The sequence below is a fragment of the Quercus lobata genome, chromosome 8 (genome assembly GCF_001633185.2).
Source record: "Quercus lobata isolate SW786 chromosome 8, ValleyOak3.0 Primary Assembly, whole genome shotgun sequence".
Classification (NCBI taxonomy): domain Eukaryota; kingdom Viridiplantae; phylum Streptophyta; class Magnoliopsida; order Fagales; family Fagaceae; genus Quercus; species Quercus lobata.
Genome location: NC_044911.1, coordinates 53190655 through 53211860, shown reverse-complemented (window position 1 = coordinate 53211860; position 21206 = coordinate 53190655). Strand labels below are relative to the sequence as shown.

Here is a 21206-nt window from a genome sequence, read left to right as displayed (position 1 = left end):
TTTCACAAGAAAGCAAGCACAATTTCTGCATTCAGCCTGTACATCAGCTCTTACATGAACATATTATATACTAGAAACCGTTTTGAATACAGAACCATTATTCACTTCACGATCCATATATTCTTTTTACATGTTTCTGATTCACTCAATGTCAAGCTAAACCTAACAGGCTAACAACATCAAGTAAATTCAACAACGATACATATTTACATGAACCACAAGATGTTACAAGACCCCAGAAATTCCCATGACTAAAGAAGTGAGAAAATGGCTTGCAAAGTTTGCTGACGAGTGTTTAATCGTACGTTCCAACCGATTGTGAAATTGTCTTAAGATGATGTGGTTCAACTGCATGCCAATTCTACCACTTCTTGAGGTCTTCTGTTTTGTTGCAGCAAGTTGTAGTTTTTGGTGTTGAACCTTGGCATGCAACATTTAGATCAAGAGCAGCAACCACCACTATGAGTTTTTGAGTACACCTGCTTCTGTATTTGTTTCTTCACAACTGAGGATCCATTTTCTAATAAACTTGGAACCTCAAGTATCTGTAACTAATTAAACTCAGTTAAAATATGTGTAAAGCATCAAATTAAATATAAGCCATGAATATGAAGAAAAGATTCTCTTAATGCCATTCTAGATGTGGTACTGTAAAACAATTCAGGAAGTGGCATTAATTTAGGAATATAATGCTAGACATTGGCTACTATTACTAGCATTCATCTTATAACAGCATTCGCCTAGTGTTTATAAGTTGTATTTTGCGTGTTAATTTAACAGTATAGAAAAAATTGTGTCAGGACTAACACTAGAAGTACTATTATTACCACCAATACCTTACAAGTGAAATGAAGTCGGTATATATGACCATACATCCCAGCAATGACCACTAGCCAACATTGTAAAATTGAATAATGTCACAACTTGCATCATCAGTGGGCTTATTTCTAACTAGGTTAGAGAACATGACAATAGGCACTGCCAGCCTCAGCAGAAACCAAGCTGACTTATTTGGTTCAAAGTGTCATTTCTGTTAAGAGCTTAATGGTTTTCATAGTATCATAGGCCACATCAGACCTGAAATTTGCTTTTCCCAACTTCATTTTAGCAATGTCTGATGTTGAGTGGATTCAAGGCTGGCTCAGGAGGTTACTAAGATGCAGCAGAGAATAGTCATACTTTTGGTGCCAACTTACTAACAAAAGTAACTTAAGGTGCATTTGTCACCAAAGAAGGATTTTTAATGACCACAGGAAGCAGTGTTCTTGATGATAGGACACTATTTAACATTCGTAATATATTTCAGCAACACAGTTAGAAGGCCCTTTCAGGTTGCAAAAATCATGTTGTAGGACATAAATTCTTGCAACTCTTGCAATTATGAAACAGAAGTATACAATGGACATAATTAGTCCTTTCATTCACTGGACAGTTCCATTCAAGAAGTACTACATGGGCTGGTAGTTTCCAAATGAAGTAATGAATACTCACCAATCAAAGCAATTCAACTCCGCTCAACTAAGCATTAATCCCAATTAAATTAGGGCCAGCTATCATCAATCAAACCAGCGAGGGATTCTTTCACCCTCCAATAGATAACAACAGGAACATTACCAAGTGAGGCAGAGTCTAACAAGCTATTGAAACATTGCTGATACAAGATGACAGTTAAATAAAATGTAAGACTTTCTGAAATAGAATACCTTTAGTGTGAGATCTTCAAAGCATTGCCGAACATTCTCTCTATTTTTCGCACTACATTCAAGGAAGAAACATTTATGTTCCTGTGCAAGAGCCAACCCCTCTTCCCTCGTTACAGCCCTCTCATTCTCCTAGAATATATTTCACACCATAAGAATGAGAAATATCAGCTGCATGAAATGTGTATAATTTCACATGGTATGACTAAGGGAAAGATGAAGCTTGTATCTGTTATAAGATATATAGATTATCAATTAATACAAAATAAATTGGACATTATTTAGACCTTACGGGCACTAAAATTTTATCACATGAATTTAATTGTGTCTATCCACAGTAGGAAAAGACAGTTTGACCTTAGAACTTACCCTATCAACTTTATTCCCCAGTATAATCTTGATACACTCCTGATTAGTGGAATAGAGCTGTACTTCTTTTGCCCATACATCTGACAAGTTTGTAAAGGTTTCACGCCGTGTCACATCATACACTAAAATTGCAAGTAATCACAAGACAGTTAGACCTACATTCCTTATTGAAAGAGAGTAATACCAGAGTCATGGAATTTAAGAAGTTTAGAAGTTGATAAAAAGGCAACATGTAAAAACGTTGAGTGAATTTGTGCCTTATTTTTATTTAGCTTCTGTTGGAGCATTTTAATATTAAATAATTAAAATGAATAAATGTTACAACAAATATAAAGATGTGGAAGTGAATATGGAAGATGAGGAGTTAGTAAAAATGTTTAGTCCCACATTGAAAAAAAGAGAGACTATTTTATTCTTTTTAATTGTGGTGATTAATGGGCTAACGTAAATTGTCTCAGATATTGGACTAGATATATGCGCAAAGGGGAGGTGAAGGGCTAGATATTGAACACCCACTACATCAGAATAATGGACCTAATTAATTTGGGTGCAATATACATTATTCAGACAGGAAAAGGGGAGAAAACCCGAGAAACGATTCTTATATAAAGTGAATAAGACTAGACATAGTGATCTATCTCAAGAAAAGGGGGCTAACTATGTTATGCAACTGGACATGCTGCTATATCTTATAACAAGAACCAAATGTCATGAAGTACTATACAATGCTTGACAAGCAAAAGAAAGAAAGCAGCATATATGCATGCAAAATCAAACGAAAGTTGTTGGAGCTCATAAACCTGTCCAACAAATTTCAATATTTTACTCTACAAACCTACTTAACTCACAATATAGGATAAGGCTTCAGTGCCAAAATAGAAATTCCTTAATAAATAGATTTTGTAATATGCTCATTTGTTTAACTATTTTATAATGCAGTTAATTTTCATGGTAGCATCAAGCACTTAAAAAGTTAAAATAATTTGAAAAATATTTTGAACCAAAAAAACTTGAAGAAATAAAAGTACTAATTAATTTTAAAAATATATATAATCACTCTTTTTGCAAAGTAGTAAAAAATCTTCAAATTCACAATTGCAGTGGCATACCAAGAATAATTCCATGAGCACCTCTATAGTAGGAGCTTGTTAATGTCCCAAACCTTTCCTGTCCAGCTGCAAATACAATAGAAATTGATAACCATAGAAAATTCAAAATCAAAGTTGAAATTGCCCAAACTTATCAAAGGTATGACTTACAGCTGCCAGAGCTGATTGTTTTTACAGTATTCAACCATATAAAAAAAGACATGTAATCAGTCTTAACATGAAAACTTGCCTTATCTATAGGTCTATGACATATGCAAGTTTACTTGTACTTAAAGCTTCATTCATGTGTGGACTCTCTAGTGCACTGCAATCCAAAATCTGTGTTATGGAACTCTGTGTTATGCAAATACAATGTCAAACATTTGTTTTAATACTTGAATAGCATCTTGGAATCAGAAGTGTGTTGCACTTCACAGTTTTGAGTGGAGATGTCATTAGCATACATTTTTCCCCAATATACATGTCTAATACCTTGTCCTTGAGTTTCTTTTGAGTACTTTTCAAGCCAAAGTCTACACTGTTGTCTCTTTAACACTTCAAAGTTCCATTGATCATTTTCTCAAAATTTGAATTTCCAGAACATTTTTACCTTCTTGTTTATATTTCGACATCCAAAGGTTAAATGTTTCTATTAAACCCAAAAGTTCACCTAACCAACCTAACCAAACATCATACATATTCTCATATCTCTTTCATCAATTGTCAATAGCTCTACTTCTTCTGGTAACCAACCAATGAGTGAAACACACTCTCTAAAAAAGTGGAGGTTCTTATGCAGAGATTGGCTAATGTACAAGCAATCTATTTATGCATCAAAAGCAGTGACGAACTTGAAAGAAGAGAAGGATAACTTGTTCCCAATAACTATCACTTCCAAAAAGCATCTTTAATAAAAAAATTTGAATGAAATTATAATTCAAAATAATTCCAGCAATTACCAGTGTCCCAAATTGTAAGCTTCAATCTTTTCCCACCAATTGTAAGCAGCTTGATCTTAAAATCCACACCTGGAAATGGTTAAAACAATAATGAAGGCTCATAATAAAATCTAAGGATTGAAAATGGTGAATCACTAGAAAAAGAGAGAAAATGGACATGAAAGCTCTTGGTGCACCTAATAGTACTGAGACTAAGGAAGCTAGTGGCATCCCTTGATAAGGTTCTCAGACCAAGCTAATATTGACTATTTAGCTCAAACGTTGGGATAGTGTACAATACAGAATTAAGAGTAATGAAGTCAAATACAATGAGAAATTTAAATAGAAACTGCTTAACCATGGCTCTAACTTTTACACCCAAATCTTAGTCCTTGAGCTTCCTCTAGTGCAAATGTGCAATCTCCTATTTCATCTCCACTGTTCCCGTTTCTATGTGGGTTTTAAGTTATATAGCCTCGTATTTTCCGCTCAACTTAGCCATCTTAAGAATCAAATATAAGATTAGTCACAATTCAATACCCCTATGAAATTAAATATGCATTCCCAAGAACTACTATGTATACATGAGAGCTACCAAAAACTCTCTTTTTTCACCCCTGATTTAAGAAATCATCTTTTCTAAACCTTCATTATTCAAGCCACATGTAACACCAAATAGGCCTTTCAATCATAGTCTTTTTCATAAAATTTACACACTTCCATAGAGATTGCTTTAAAAGAATAAGTATAATCTTATTACATGCTCAATTTCTTCAACAACAAAGAAACAAATTGCAAAAAGACAAAAGCTTAATATTCTACAAGAGTTTGGAACAAAGGTTTTGGAATATATGGTGGAGAGAGTCAGAGAGACAGAGAAGGTACCAATGGTAGGAGAGAGGTCATGAACAAAGTTGGAAATGAAACTGAGAAGAAGGCTGCTTTTGCCAACACCAGAATCACCAATCAACAGTACCTTGAAAGAGTAATCATAATTGTTATTCCCTACTTTTGAACCCATAATTCTTTTATATACTACTCAACTCAAAAGCTTTTCTCTTTTTTTTTTTCTTTCCCTTTTCAGTTCTCTGCAAGTGTTCCTCTTCTCTATCTTTATCAGCTACAAAACACTGTGAAAGAAAGAACTTTGAGAGACACACACGCACAAAAATGCGAAATTTCGTGTGGGGATGAGAATTGAGACAGCGGTGGTGGGGTTTGCGGGTAGTACCAGTATAAGTACATGCATGTTTAAGGCGTGGAGTTAAACAATGTGGCAATTCAGAATGGTTTTTTCAGGACAAACGTCTTTCAATCCTTTGAACTGGTTTTCGGATCTTTCTATAAGCTCCACGCGCTTCTGCAAGCGCCTGCATTTGCCTGTTTTTTGGCATTTAATGTTTTGTCACATTGTGAGTAAGTGTCACAGTGGAATTTTTAGTACAGTGACTAGCTTCCAACATTTACAGATTTTGTTGGCCTAGATCAGAGCAATACCATTTTCTAAAAAATAATAAAAAGATCTTACCAATGCCAGGGCCATAATTTTTTTTTTCCTTTTTACCATTTGTTAAAATGGTAAATTAGAATTGTTAAATACTTTGGATGAGATACAAGTTAAATGTGGAAGCAATAGCACCAAAAATAATAATTATGTGAGTGAAATACAAATCTAAAGTTACAATTGCCTTGGCTTGGATCCAATGCACTAGACTTATTGAAATGATGATATGTAGTCAAAAATAAACACGTGTCACTATCAAGATAGGTCCAGTGCAATTGGATACTATACTCAAGCTTTACTCATGTTACAATAAACTCAATATAAATATTTATAATAGGCTAAACCTTAGACTAACCATACATTAAATATGATTAATAGACTTGCGGTACAAATATCAGACTTGACTTGCATACTAAATAGAACTAAGTTTAGGCGTAGTATATTGGGCTTGATATATCTTTAATATCTCTAAAAAGGATTAATATAGCATCATTTTTACATGCAATTTTTATTATGACCAACAATAAGATAAAAAATAAAAAATAAAAAAATCATTTCAACAATTATGAATAATTTATAATGTCAGTAACCTTATTGTTTGGGCTAAGTTATACAATAACTAGTTTACCTATGTTTTGGTGCAATTTGAGAGAGATGAGAGGAGAATGAAAGATTATAAGGATGTACTAAATTTTAGTACTCCTTCCTTCTTCCTAGGGGCAGAACCAAAATTTTAGTTTAGGGGCTAAGTTGTAATACTAATATATTAGTTAAAACAAGCCTCCACACAAACACACACATATATATAAATTAATTTATTAAGAGAATTTATCATCTTCTAAATTTTAATGAGTATATAAAAGTCGTGTATTTCTTATATTAGACATATACAAAAATTTATCATTTTCTACAGAGTTTAATTTGTTAAACCTCTTTATTTATATGATTTTAAATATAATTTCCCTTTCTTTTAAGAGCACCATTGAAATAACTCAAAATTTGAGAGGGGCAACTTCAATTTTTTCAAGCTATATTCTTTAAAATGTAAATAATATACCTACTATAAAATGATTTTTTTTTAATTTTGGGGGGCCTTGGCCCCCACCCTTGTGTGTGTGGCTCCACCACTGGTTCTTCCCCTTTAGTTTCTCTCTCCAAATTCCCTTCCTTGGAAACAAACCAATACCTTTAGAGTTTGGTAGGTGGTGATCAAAATCATAACCTATGATGTGGAATAGCTTTGTACATGCACTAAATTTAGATGATGGCATAGCAAAGGTAATCGCTGTGTGTTTGAATAAACATAAAAACTCAATTTATTTTTAGTGTTTTGCGAGCAGTTTTTTAAAAATTTAACTTTTTATCTTTCTTTTTTTGTTAACAGAATAATTTAATAGAAATTAGCTATCCCACATGGATCCTAAAAATAAGATTTTAAATTGTCCCTCGTCATTGTTCATCTCTTTATTTTCAATTTAAGAATACCAATTTTTGGGGGGCTAGTGTAATAAATAGGATTCAAATGAATATATTGGTATGATAAAAATAGTTAAATACATTTTAATCACTCCAAAATAGTTATTAAATCCAGATTGTCCACTAATCATTTGACTCAATACCTAAGTAAGTACGGTTCTTTAATTGGACCGCTTATGCAATTAAATCGGTAAAACTCAATGAGTTTCTTGCAACCTGAACGGGTCATTTTTGCTCAGCATGTTTTGTAATTTTAATTAAAATTACCTTTAAGGTTCCATTCCAATATTGTTTTCTAAATGATAATGGTAATAAACACATAAGATTTGATAATGAGGTTGATGTTGGACTTTTCCATAAAAATAAAAATTCAAGTTTTAGCTCAAATCATAATTTTATATTTTCTAGAGTTCTTACTTTTGAAACATGTCTAGTTTTTTTCAACTAATTTTAATTATAAATTTAAGCATGTCTATTTTTCAATTTACATATTTATTTTAATATTTTTCAAACTTATTTTTCTATTTTTTATTTTTTATTTGACCTCACAGTTCAATTGATAACCCATTGATTGAAACAGTGACCCAATAACCCAACTCCTAGACCTGGCTAACGTTCAGTATGAGTTTAATAACTATTCTCTAAAGTTGGTGTTGCTATAAATTGGTACCTCAAGTTTTAAAACTTGAAAGCTTACCGACACCTTAAGCCAAGGGGTGCAAATAGCAAGGCTTAGTTGATAAATCTCATGCCAAAGGTTACGCCCATCCATGGCCAGACCTCTCTTCTCGGCCAGCTTTCGTTCCTTCTCTCTCTCTTCAGCGAGGTTTGAACTTCACGTGGCGGGAAATGAATTGAAAACCGGCCTCAAATCCCTTCGAACTAGGCTTTTTTCTTCATTTTAAATGTTTCACTCACCTTATTCAACCATCTTCCCTTAAATTTTCAAACTGCTATCATTTTAGTCCTTCAAAATTCAAATTTTGAAATTAATCTTCATAAGTTTCAAGTAATTATCATTTTTTTCCTCAAGTTTAATGTTTTATCAAGTTTTAATACTTTAATTTTTTTTTCTATTTGTCCATCTCCACATGCTATCAAATTATAGCAACGCCAACTTTATTATTATTGTGGGCACCCAAGATTGGGCCAATGGGCTAGTCTGATTCTTGGGCTCACAATCTATTTGTATCGTGGGCTTTGAGTTTCCTACTATGGGTAGTCCTTTACTCGGAGACCCAGTCACTCACTATTGTTTTTGCAAGCCTCTCCCCTCCTTTCTCACCAAGTCACTTCCTTTTTTCTGAAGTAGTCACTCTTCTCTCTCCGTCCTCTTCTTAGAGTTTCTTCCCCCCAAACTTCTCATCCTAGTCTCTTATTTATAGCGTGAGGTTAGTGGGAGTGTCATGATTATTTATGATTATAAGTGGAAATGGGGGTCCAATTCCATCGTTCCTAAATGGATGTTTCGTTGGGAGTGGTAGAAGTGGCATTGGAACTGGTTCCCACCTCCTAAAGGTTGTTCGACAGAGATACTCCCCAAGGCTATACTGGGCAAACGAGACATGATACCCCGAGCAACCACGTTCATGTCCGAGACGCAGTCGACCAGGCAAGGCCCAGATTGCGCCCTGAGGTGTGTTTGGGCCAAGTTTACAGGCCCAATGTGCCTTAGGTCAAGTATTGCGGCACGAGGCCTAGGCCCATGGCTTAGCGGGCCTAGGGCCCTACCCTATACAAGGGGTCGGGGCCAAGGACTGTACCATAGGGCCGGGGTCAAAGGCCCAAAGGGCACAAGGATCCCGTACCGTACAATTATTATTAATGGAATAATGAATGTAATGGGAGATTTTAATAACATAATAAATGCTCCCATAAAAAAAAAAATTGCATAATAAATGCATTTTAAATTATGTTTTTTTTGGTAATTTATGACACATTTATATTTTATAATGAAGTTTATAATATCCTTACAATTTTTCTAGAAAGTATTCGTAGCTGGATGTGGCCTAAATTTGGTTAGAATGTGACATCAATAAACAAGAACCAATTTTTTTATTTGAGAGGTATAGTTTTAATCTATGAAATCCGTTTTTGGTGATTGTCTTTTATCATTAGATCAAGATACTCAATTGATTTTTGATTTTTCAAACGACAAAAAACTTTATCAGTTAAGTTAACTAGAACCCACAACAATGACCAACCAAGTGTTTAAATAGGCGTAATTAACCCCCCAAACAAAAAATATAGTGATAAATTTGGTTAGAAATTAACACCAATAAAAGCTATGACTAAGGAGTTAGGAGTGGATAAATAGTCTAACTGTACGAGCCTTCAAGGGGTATAGAGCTAAGCTAAGCAATTTTGGCAAGAAACAAGTAGCATTGCCACAGCTAAACAAGTGTGCACCATGCAAATTGCAACCAACACGAAACTACCCCTAGCTACCTACTCACATCATCACGCATGCACGCAATACAATTTTATCTTATATTCCTTTTCTTGTTTTCTTGTATGATCACCTTTTCTTGAATACTGGAGTTTTAATATTTTTTGTGTTAACTTTTAAGCATAAAAAAATCATCTGAAAACTACAATACTATAGTTGCAAGTTGAGCCCAATTATCAGATGAAATGTCTATTTCTATAGTTTAGTTTAGAATGCAATCACTACCAAAAAAAAAAAAAAAAAATGCTGCCTATAGTGGCTATGATGTTGGTGGCTTGAACTTATCCTAATCCATGCTTGTTTTGGACTGGCGAATAAGACTTGATGTCCTATTTCAAGTGCAACTATATTTCCAAATTGTTTTAGGACTCTTAAACTAATACCTAACCGGCTTAGATATCCAGGTTCAACTTGGAATTGATATTGGACCTCACGTGCTCAATAGATAAGAATTAGAGTTCTACTTTAAGTTGCTTGGATTAGTATTTGCACGGAATACAATTCTATTGATTGGAGGACTTGTATCTTCACATCCTATATAAGCAGTGTGTTGCTGCAATTGAAGAGCGTGAAAAATAGAGTGTGTGGGTGTGAGAAAAAGAGGCTCTCCTTTGTTTGGTTCTTCGATATTTGTGGGTTGCAATTTGAAATAATGAGAGAGATTTGTTGTTGCTTGGTTCTGCAGTTTGGTGATTTGCTCTCTCTTGGTACGTTGTAACTTTTGGATTTGCTTTGTGACTCTCTCTTTGGTTTGTGCGCAATTTGGATTTGGTATTTAGTATTCGTGTTTGGTAGTTGTGAATCTTTGGTTCTTTGGTTTTGTTTTTGTGAGAGAGAGTTATTTGGTTGTATTTGGGATTTGGGTTTGTGAAAGTGCCTCTACACCAATTTCTATTATCCCAAATTGGATATGATGAAATTTGTTCGTCGTCTCCCGTGAATATAAGCTATTGCCGAACCACGTAAATCTTGATGTTTTGTGTCTATTTTCTTTTGGATTAATTTTCTTCGTTCCTATTGTTAGTTTGGAGATCTTCACAAGCCTAAAATATTTTTACAATCAATCTTGGTAATTTGAGCTTCCGCTATTTTACAACAGTGGCGTTTTTTTTAGTGGCAGAAAAGAAATTATTTGCAAATATGGCCGAAAAGAAATTATCAACCATAAAAAAATAAATTTTTATTATCAATCTTGGTGGATCCAAATTTTATTGAATTTTAATTTAAAAAATAAAAGTTGCACCCAATACTTTATAAGAGAAGACACTTATAGATATATTGGAAAAGGTTATATTATACTCGTGATCTTATTTTATAAAGCAAAAAAGAGATTCACGAAAAGAAGCTAATAAGAATACATGCATAGGTGTCATACTATAGTGTATGATAGAATTGGAAGAAAATATTTTTTATAAAGAAATTTTTTTATAGTATGAGTTGTTCCTTTACTTTTTACAAAGGTCTAAAACACTAATTGTATAATAATGTGCTTATCCTTATCCCTCAATTTGGTTGATTAATCTGTAAAATTCTTCATTATTTAGTGATGGGTGCATTCATGGTATTTGTCACTCATAAGAAAATTTCTTAACTAGAAAAGTGAAATTGATGAGATTTAGTAAGCATATATTTCAAGGCCAGTTCATGCCAAGAAATATCATGTACCACCAATTTTTTTTTTTTTGGGAAGAATTCTCCTTAATTAAGTTTGACCCTTTTTTTTTTTTGGTACAAAAGGGGAAGTTTTATCTATTCAAACAAACAATTTAAGAGGGTACATAATTTGTTACATAGTACTTTCTAAGAGTGCCAATTTGATAAATACTACTGAGATACTTTTCATACACAAAATTCAGGCAAGACTCATATATAAAAATTCTATTCAATTGCAAATTTTCCAGTTAGTCCATCAGTTACTTTATTAGCCTTCTAGTATATGTGAGCAAGACCACCAATCCATTTACAAGTGATAAAGAATCTACAATTATTAATTAATATTAAAATATAAAGTTGTGGTGCATAAGTTTGACCCTTTGATTCAGCAAGAAAAAGAGGCTTACTTTTGGGTGGGTAGGTATGTATCAATGTTTGAAAGTTCCATCAATTCTCTTTATTTTATTTTTTTTCTTTTTCTTTTATTAATTTCTTTTAATGTGTGAGTTTCAGCCTAATAAAAAACAGAAACTTCGAACTTTCTCTTCCTTTAAAGTGTAAACTCACACAAAGTGCCCCTGCTGAATGAATCTATGGCCAAAACGCTATTTATTCATGACTGCTTTATGAAGGCGGGCCACGCAGGCTCCATGCAGTGGCAAAGGCCCAGGCCCTTGACACGTGCAATCAGCGACACCGAAAAGGCTAAATTTGTGGGAACAAAACTTATAGTACCTTACGTCCTTGCTTGGCCAGCTCTCTATCTAGCTGGTTTGTTCTACTTTTTGCAATGCAAGTATACAGAGTCACGGACTTGGTGCACCAACCAACCAATCACTGTGCACTAGAAGGATCTGTGCACGATTTGAATTTTGTACACAGCCTCTTTCCCCTTTTTCCTTTTTTCTCTTTCAATTTAATGGGGATTGCCTTAAAAAAAATTAATGGAAATTGAATTTGTACCTCTTCTCCTTTATATTTATTTATTGGAGGGAAAAAGTTACTCGGGTGCGAGTGATTCGAGTGAAATGTGAGTAGATGAAAATGAAAAAAAATTGCTACAAATATTTGGAGTTATTTTTTTTAGCCCATTATATAACAAATTATAAAATTATCTATGTGTATTATTTTAAAAAATCATATGATTCATTTAAAATTTTTTAATTTTTATTTGAAAGAGTTTCAACTAATGGCGTCCACTCTTAATGATAGTTTTTTATCATTAAACCAAGACACCAATCAGTTTTTACTATAGGCGAAGATTGAACCCTTTATTCAATCATAAGAGACTTTACCAGTTTTTTTTTTTTTTTTTTAGAGAGTTTCAACTTATAGCGTCCGCTCCTTATCATCAAACCAAGACACCAAAAAGATTTTGGTGTAGGCGAGGATTGAACTCCAAATCTCTTATACAATCATCAAAAACTTTACCAATTGAGCCAATTGGAACCCACATATAGTTTGTTCTTAATAAGTTGAAAAAGATAGCTCAAAATATATTTAAAACTTGTTAGAGCATTTTAATATTATTTAATTAAAATGAATAAATACGATAATATAAATATGGAAAATTATTAAGTACTTTTGGAGTATCATAAATGCGAACTCCCCCCTCTCACATGAATAGTGGGTCTTACCATGAATTTAATTAGTGATACTCATCATTTATGTGAGAGGATGAAATACGCATTTATGATACCCCGAGAGTACACAATAATTTCCATATAAATATAATGTTATAGGAGTTAATATGGAATATAAGAAGTTGGTGAAATGTTAAATCTCACATTGAAAATGAGAGAGACTACTTTATTTTTTTTAATTGTGGTGATTAATAGGTTGATATGTATTAATTCAGATATTGAGCTAGATACGTGCGCAAGGAGAGGTGAAGGGAGGAAGTGTTTTTTCCATTATTATCGTGTTTGTACCAACAAAACCAAATGGAAGGAAAAGTAGAGGGAAATTTTGGGTCTAACAATATTACAATATAAGGATTATTATCAAGGTAATGAGCAGTGATTTTAGAGAAATTGAAACCGAGTGGTTTTGATGGAGCATTATGGGACATATTTTTATGTTCATGTAGATACAAAATGGATGAGTAAACAAAAATAAAACAATATGGTAAGTGTGTCATATTAAGTTTAATAAGATGTCATAATTACTAATTTAATTGATAATAGGTAATATTTTTCTTATATGTGATTAAAAAAATTATTTTTTATATACTACTGTGGGGGGTAAAAGACCGGAAAGCCCATGTCAATATCTACATTGGGCCAAGGGCCCAATCCTAGGAAGAACCCCTCCTCAGTCATAGGAAGAACCCTCCTCAGCCATGGATGTATTGTGGGGGGTAAAAGACCGGGAAGCCCATGTTAATATCTCCATTGGGCTAAGGGCCCAGTCCAAGGAAGAACTCCTTCTCGACCATGGGAAGAACCCTCATCGGCCATGGATGTAGCCGAGGACAAAGGGAGTAGCCTACTACTGGGAGTAACACTCCGGGTCATTTCATGGAATAGGGTAAGTACTAAGACAGAAAAGGACAACGGGAAGAATGAAAATATCTAAGGGAAAACTGTTATTATTGCATTCAGTGCTCTATACCTGACATAGTCATGCCTCTCTACCTTCACAACCACTCCCAACAACTTTGGAGATGGGCGGATGGGACAAGTAGCAGCGCTATGAATCTAAAGATATACGGGAGGGAAAGGAGATATAAATAGGATGGAATGGGAGGCAACGAGGGGGACTCTAGAACCCCTATCACTCAACGCATACTAGAAAAAACTCCTTGGATTGTGCCGAGGACCAACCTTCCTTGATAAACTCAGTTCATCTTTGCTTGACTGTCATGAACACCATATTAACTGTTATCCATGCACTGAGGCCTAACTCTTCGACTCACTCTCTACAAATTTATTGTACTGGGTTCACTGGTCCAAGATCTCATACATATTCGGCTTGGGCTGAAAAACGTGACCCTACAACTACTATGTAAAAGGATATTATGTTTTGAGTGTATACCCTTAGCTCTCTCACAACACGTGGGACTCACACACTAGTGGTTCCACGTGTTGTAAGAGAACTGAGTGTATACACCCGAAACATGACATACCCTCTCATGTAATAGGGTCATAAAAAAAATATTATGGTTGAGAACTTCAAATTTCCAACTATTCTTATATACTATGTCATGTTTTGGTTCTCAAAGCTTTATATATATATATATATATATATATTGCCTTTTAGGTTTGAAATTAAGTGGAAAATATCATATAAAAATGTATTTATATAAGTGACTATAGGGTAGCCTCTAACTTCAACGTATACAATAAATTTTACAAAATTTAGTACTTGATAGAAGATTATTTGAAATGTAGTAAAAACTAGAAATTACTATCATTATGTCTTTCTTTTATTCATATTATGCTAACATTGAATAGACATAAGTTTTATCTTTATGTATTATTATTATTATTATTATTATTATTATTATTATTTGGATCTTTGTATCATTCTCACTACTAAATAATGAAAAAATTCTAGTTCCGTCCAAGCATTATATGGAAAAAAAATAAACAAAACATTTTAACTAATTTAAAAAAATATATAACAATAATATTCCCAAACCAAGATAAGATATTGATCACTCACACACAAGAACAATCTTCTAAAAACACACACACAGAAGAACACACAAAAAATTATGTAGAAAATCATTTATCAAAAAAACCACCGGACCAATTCCTAACAAACTCACCTTAATAAAATTTGTTACAATCTGTGTCCAAATTTATACCTAACTTGAGATTCACATTAAATGCATGGATAATAATTCTTTTATAATTAGTATAATTTATCTAAAATATTCAATCACTACGAATTTTGCATGGTTACAACACCAAATATCTTCTTCCAAAGAAAACTCATATGTTTCTACATTAGTGTGTGTCTCACAACTAAAACAATTTTCTTTTTATTTATTTATGCAAAGATAGTAAATTTTATTCAACCGAAAGAGAAACTACATTCTAAAAAAGAGCATGTTCTATAAAATAAGAGCATTCCTCAACCAAAATTATATAATCATCTATGCCCAGAATGTATTTGGCCAACAAATGTGTCAATCTATTGTCTTGTTAGCCAGCGTAAGAAATTCAACCCATTTGAATTCATGTGAAGTAGCAAAAATTCTCCTTGTTTTCTTTGTTCTCGCACAAAAGCAAGACAAAAGCAAGTTCTCTTTGATTTGTGCACTTTACATAAATTTTAGAAAAAGCCTAAATTTTTTCCCTCTCTCCCTCTCTTGCGCTCACACTATCGTCAAGTGAGAATCTCTTATTCTTCTTCTTTTTCTCTATTGGTTTCACTTTCATGCTTAATTTTAAGATTTTTCTCTTATGTCCATAGGGAAGGATCCTAGTCCAAAACCATCAAATTCTTTGCAACACTATCAATATATATAATTTCATATTCATATTCTTTGGTGGATGATAAATATATTACTTTTTTGAAAATTTTAAAAATACAATTATACTTTTTTAACAAAAGAAAAAATGTTTTGCTTCAATGTTAAGAAATAAACTTTTCTTCCACATAAAAGAAATTCAACAATAACCAATTTAATTTTCCTTCTTCACCAAGAAAACCCAAGTAACTAACCTAGTCATAATAGAAAATTGAGGCAATTTCCCAACATCAATTGCTACATGGCATGCATAAATATGAATCTAATACAATGATTGGATGTCATGAACATGAATCTAATTCATTAACTTGGTATCCCTAATTGATAGTGATAGCTTCTAAGTGCTTATAGCAGTGGTCAGATTCAACATCATCATTCAGCCAAAAAAAAAAAAAAGATTCAACATCGTCATCACTCATTAGTAGAAGAAGTGAAGCACTCAAGGATGACGATTTCGTACCGTACCGGCCGGTACCGCCGGAATATTTCCTTCCGGCGCCTGAACCGGTACAGAAACAAGGCTGAATCGTACCGCCCAAAATACCGGGGTGTACCGGCTTGTTTCGGCTATTCCGGCGAATTTCGGAGCTTTTCGGGCGGTATTTTTGTTTCGGACCGATACAAATATAACTGGGTTTTTTAAAAAAAACTTGAAACTTACAGCAACTTACAGCAACCAGTGACCATCATTGAAGCATCAACTTGCTAGATCATCAAAAACATCATCATCTTCTTCTTCGTTTTAGCCACTTAGATCTTCTTTTTAGCCATTGTAATAGCTCCCTGCTTCGTTTGCTCTGCTTGTTGAAATTCTTTCTCTACGTTTGTGAGAAGCTTTCTCTGCTTGGGGGAGAGCAGATGTAAAATTTAAAAGCAAATAAAATAAGAGGCTGCTGTACCTATTTCTCTTGGTTTCTCCGCCAAAAGCATAAAAACCACTTATTTTATTTGCTTTTCCCAAAGCCACGTGACTCTCCCATGGTTCTTATCTCTTGCTTATTTTGCTCTTTCAAATTTTAATTACTTTTTATTTTTTATTTAGTCAATTGCTTAGATGAGCAAGTGTCAACTTCTCGACTACTAGTGGCATGGAGTTTGGTTTAACTGATTATATGGGTCATAAATAAAAATTTAACTATTCTTTAAATGTATTAACAAATTCTTTTTAAGTCCTAAAGAACATAGAAGAGATAGACTCTAAGAGAATTATTATTATTATTATTATTATTATATAAAATAGCGATAAATCCGAAACGGTACATCGGTATTGACCGGTATCCGAAATATATCGTATCGGTGGTCAAACCGGTACAGCCTTCGGTACGGTATTGACATCCTTGGAAGCACTACTCTAGTTCGAATATTCTAATTTAGAATATGCCATTTATGATAAGGGTCACTGTTGCATACCCTACATAATAACATCTTTAGTCTTTGTGTTAGACTTTTCTTGAGCATAATTTACTTTTATCTGTTCTCACCCAAAAAAAAAAAATTTATCAAAGAGGGGGAAAAAAATACTTACCTGCGAACAAATAACATTTTTTTTAAAAGGCTAGTGTTCATTTGTTTATTTAGTCACACGTTAAGGCTACTTTAGTTAATTAACCGTGATGGCAATTAAGACCTCAAGTACATGGAAAACCAGCTCAAAAAAAAAAAGTACATGGAAAACCATGCTCGTGATCAAACATGAAAGGGCTTGGTACTCAAAAGGCATAATTATTAAACATTTAAACCTACCAGCCAGTTGGACCGGCAATCCGGTGAATTAATACCTAAGTCGATCCGATTGTTTAATTGGACTATTTATGCAATTGGGCCGATAAAATTCAGTGAGTTTTTTGTAATCCAGATAGGTGATCTTCACCCAACCAGAACCGGCTTTGTAATTCCAAAAAAATATATATATATATACTAATTTAAAAATAAATAAAAATAAGATATCCATTTGCTCACTTGTCAATCTAGAAATTAAATAGGTATTTTTTTTAGACATTAATAGGATTAAATTTAGCAAAGACTTTGTTGCAATTTTATGTTATTCTTTTATTTTTTGCTTTTTATTGTTGTTAACTTGTGAAATATTGATTTTGATTTATTCTAGGCAACTAGTTTTTTAGACTGAATTTTAGTTAGTAATTTAGTCATACATTTTTTTTTTTTTTTACGATTTCTCAAACTTATATTTATATTCATGTGGTTCAACCGGTGACCTACTAATTAAACCAGTGACCCAATAATTCCTAAACCGGATTAAACTTCCAATTCGGATCTGATATCTACACTAAGATTTATTTATTTATTTAGAATAAGCTGATTCATAATTTTAGAGGTCCCACGAGCAATTACTTGCCTTAGGGGTAAAGTCTTCAAGTCTTTGATGGAAACGTATTGTTTATTCCTTTGATTTATGGTATCCACATATAAATTCTAGCAAATCCAAGAAAAACAGTAAGTGCTTTTCTAAGTGCGCGAACCAAAGTGATCGAACTTATGGCAAACCTCACTCTCACACCAAAGCTTTTCCTGTGTTTGCTTTTCTGGAATGTGCAGTGTCCACAGACGAACATAGATTCGGATCTCAGACACTCCAGACCCCCACGGACACATGTGGTGCCTTTCATTGTCTTGAAAGTATTGTGAGTTGTGACAGCTTATGTTACACTTTCTTTCCCAATTTGCTGAAGCCAGTTGTGACTTAAATAAAAAGTGTCATTAATTTTAACTATATTTATAAAAAAAAAGGTCCCTAATAATAACAAAGTTGTTAATTTTGCTTTTTGAGAAAATGACCCTGGCACTGAGTTGGCTACTTTATTTTTTATTTTTTAGAAAGATTTGGGTACTTGACTGGAAGAGATGCATTTTCCACCTAGGGTATCCCAGTCATTTACTATCCTAAGCTACTTTCCTAATAAGAATTTATAGGTAGGTTTGTCTCATAATTGCTGTTTTTTCAATAAAGGTTTTTTTTTTTTTTTTTTTTGGGGGTAGAAATAAAGGAAATGTCATTGTCACACAAAAATTGAGTATAAGATATATGGATACTAACTAATTTTAGTTTTCCTCAACCAAAAAAAAAAAAAAAGAAAGTTGATAAAGTCATAAAATAGAAATGTATATTTAAACTTGTAACAATTAGTTGATATTTGCCAAACCCTACTCACGTAACAAATAGAGAATTTATGAGAGAGAAACTATCATTTTATTTCATTAATACTTTAATGAAATAAAGTATAAAATAAATAATCAAATATAGGTATTTTGAAACGACCAGCTAAAATAGAAAAAAATAGTAGTTTTTTATTCTAAAATAGACATTAATTTTTCCATAAACGGATGTAAATGCTTTAAAAGTTCTATACATTTTATCTAGTAGAATGAGTGTGCATTTGAGGGCACTTATTTCTATCCATTTATTTATTATGTAAAAATAGTTATCATAAAAATTTACGTATGTGGTTTTTTATATAAATTTATTTTGAACAATGTATTGAAAACCTTGGGTAAGGATTGATTCCTATATTGACCAGTTGAACCAACTCAATTTGACATGACTTTAATGAGAAAGAGAATTTGGTGATGTACCCAAAATATGGTCAAATAATCATTTGTAGGTCTTGGAATCTCGGTTTTATAGAATTAGAGCAACCTTAAAGACTTTCACACTAATATATCATCCTAACATTTTGATCCTTTAATCCAATTGTAAGTCTAGGAGACTATTGAAGGCAATAGTACATAAATAGATGCATAGGCAGTTGTACGAGAGGCACATAATTACCCAACAACACCTACATCAAAGATGAACTGGTTGCCTTTGGGGGGTCAGTCTTAGGTCCATTGTCCAATAGTATTAGACTCATTGAGATGATGACATATATCCACTTTTAGACATGTGTCATCATCTAACCGGGTCCAATGTACTAAATACACTGGACCTAAACCAAGTCCGCCTTTGGGTACCTCTCAATTAAATGTTGGTCCAGCCTACTATAAAGATCCTGTATCGAGCAACCTAACTTTCTTAAAAATGAAATATTTTGGATTAAAACATACCTAGCTCTAACTCAACCTCATTGGGTTTTCCAACCCATGTAACTTTAATAACCAATCTAACCCACCCTATAGAATTAGGTTGGTTTATTTGGTTTTGGCCATTTTGTCAACCCTAATGAGAAAAAAAAAAAGGGATTCCAATTAGCTACTTAAACCCATTATTCAATAAATGAAACAATTAACGCACTATGTTTAGTATTCAATTTTCATCAATGCTAAGTCCTGAATTATAAATCAAACAAACAATTTTACATTAATTCTAAAAATCCAAAATAAATCAAAATGTTAAAATTTTTAAAATGCATATATGTTTTCATAATATCAATATCGTGGGTTGCTTTACTCAAGTTTGTAGAAAATAGTTATATCATAAGTAGATAAAGGTTAAATAAACTAGGGTTATTATTGTCACATCAAAAGTATACCTTTCATAAGTTAAGTGAATGTTAATACCTGTCTTTTTAAAAAGTAATCAATATACATATTAAATGGAACCTTCATAAAACTAAACTAAGCTTAACACGGGTGAATCTTCGTTTGGAAATCTAGGCAGTGTAAAGGGAGGAAGACTCCTCAAAAAATTGGAAGGAATTGGCTAAAAGGACTCGCTAGATCAATTGGCTAGAAAGTGTGATGATCAAACTTTAGGCACTCAATGATGGATTTATATTGGCATTAAAGCTCAGTGTCACTAATATTCATATTGAACTCGATGCAAACGCTTTTTAAGGAATTTTCCTAACACGATTGTTGATCATGTTTATCATGAAGCCAATCATTGTTTTGTATAAACCTCTATTTTTGTTGTTTTTGATGACCGACTGAATGTGATGGAAAGAGCCTAATAGCTCTTGGTAAGGCCGAGTTATTATGTTTGCATTTAATATATTGCCTTATGTTTAATCACTTTTTAAAACGTAATCCACATTTCTATATAAGTGAATTTTAACGGTATCTAGATCCTTTAAAATACATTTTGACAAAAGTGAACTTTATTGCTATCCAGATCCTTTAAACCACATTTTGACATAAGTAAATTTTAATGGTATCTAAATTCTTTAAACTATTTATGACCAAAATATGAGAATTAGATGAAATATTTAAAAATCCTTAAAATTCCTAAATAATAATCCCACCGAGAGGTCTCAATCCATAACTCTTAAATAATTTTACAATAGTATTAAAACTTTTATTAGTAATATTTTAAAACTCATTTATCATCAATATTTTTCACAAACAATTAATACAATACAAAATAATGAAATTCAAAAACCCACACTCACATTTCAAGTTTTATTTTTATTTTTTTAAAGCACCACATAACTCTCATACCATATATCTCAAACCAATTTTTTTTTTTTTTTTTTAGGAAAAATCTCAAACCAAATTTAATGCGTTTTCTTCCAATTTAAGCAGTATTTACAATTACAAATTAAGTTCCCAATTTAACCACCTCAAATATATCCACAAAATTAATAAAAACACAA

General features: G+C 32.7%; 1 protein-coding gene across 3 annotated transcripts; it reads right to left on the bottom strand.

The window, feature by feature from the left end:
* Nucleotides 1–5354, bottom strand: LOC115958043 (ras-related protein RABC2a-like). 3 transcript variants are annotated; one of them, XM_031076406.1, is made up of 6 exons: nt 4981–5354; nt 4117–4185; nt 3179–3244; nt 2070–2149; nt 1704–1832; nt 1–551 (listed from the first exon to the last, which is right to left on the bottom strand). In XM_031076406.1, exons 1-6 carry the CDS (start codon nt 5114–5116, stop codon nt 441–443), a joined length of 591 nt encoding a protein of 196 aa, XP_030932266.1. In that variant the 5' UTR covers nt 5117–5354; the 3' UTR covers nt 1–440. The 3 variants fall into 3 exon arrangements, with proteins under 3 accessions (XP_030932266.1, XP_030932264.1, XP_030932265.1); XM_031076404.1 differs by having other exon boundaries at nt 2070–2191; nt 4981–5345; XM_031076405.1 differs by having other exon boundaries at nt 1–545; nt 2070–2191; nt 4981–5341.
* Between the last annotated feature and the right edge of the window lie 15852 nt (nt 5355–21206).

Excerpts from the sequence above, each read along its gene's own strand:
- LOC115958043 (XM_031076404.1), bottom strand. The coding sequence starts at position 5,116 with ATGGGTTCAAAAGTAGGGAATAACAATTATGATTACTCTTTCAAGGTA. Across the intron at positions 2,192-3,178 it reads TGCTCATGGAATTATTCTTG|TGTATGATGTGACACGGCGT; the intron begins GTATGCCACTGC and ends TTGCAATTTTAG. Across the intron at positions 1,833-2,069 it reads TGGGGAATAAAGTTGATAGG|GAGAATGAGAGGGCTGTAAC; the intron begins GTAAGTTCTAAG and ends AATATATTCTAG.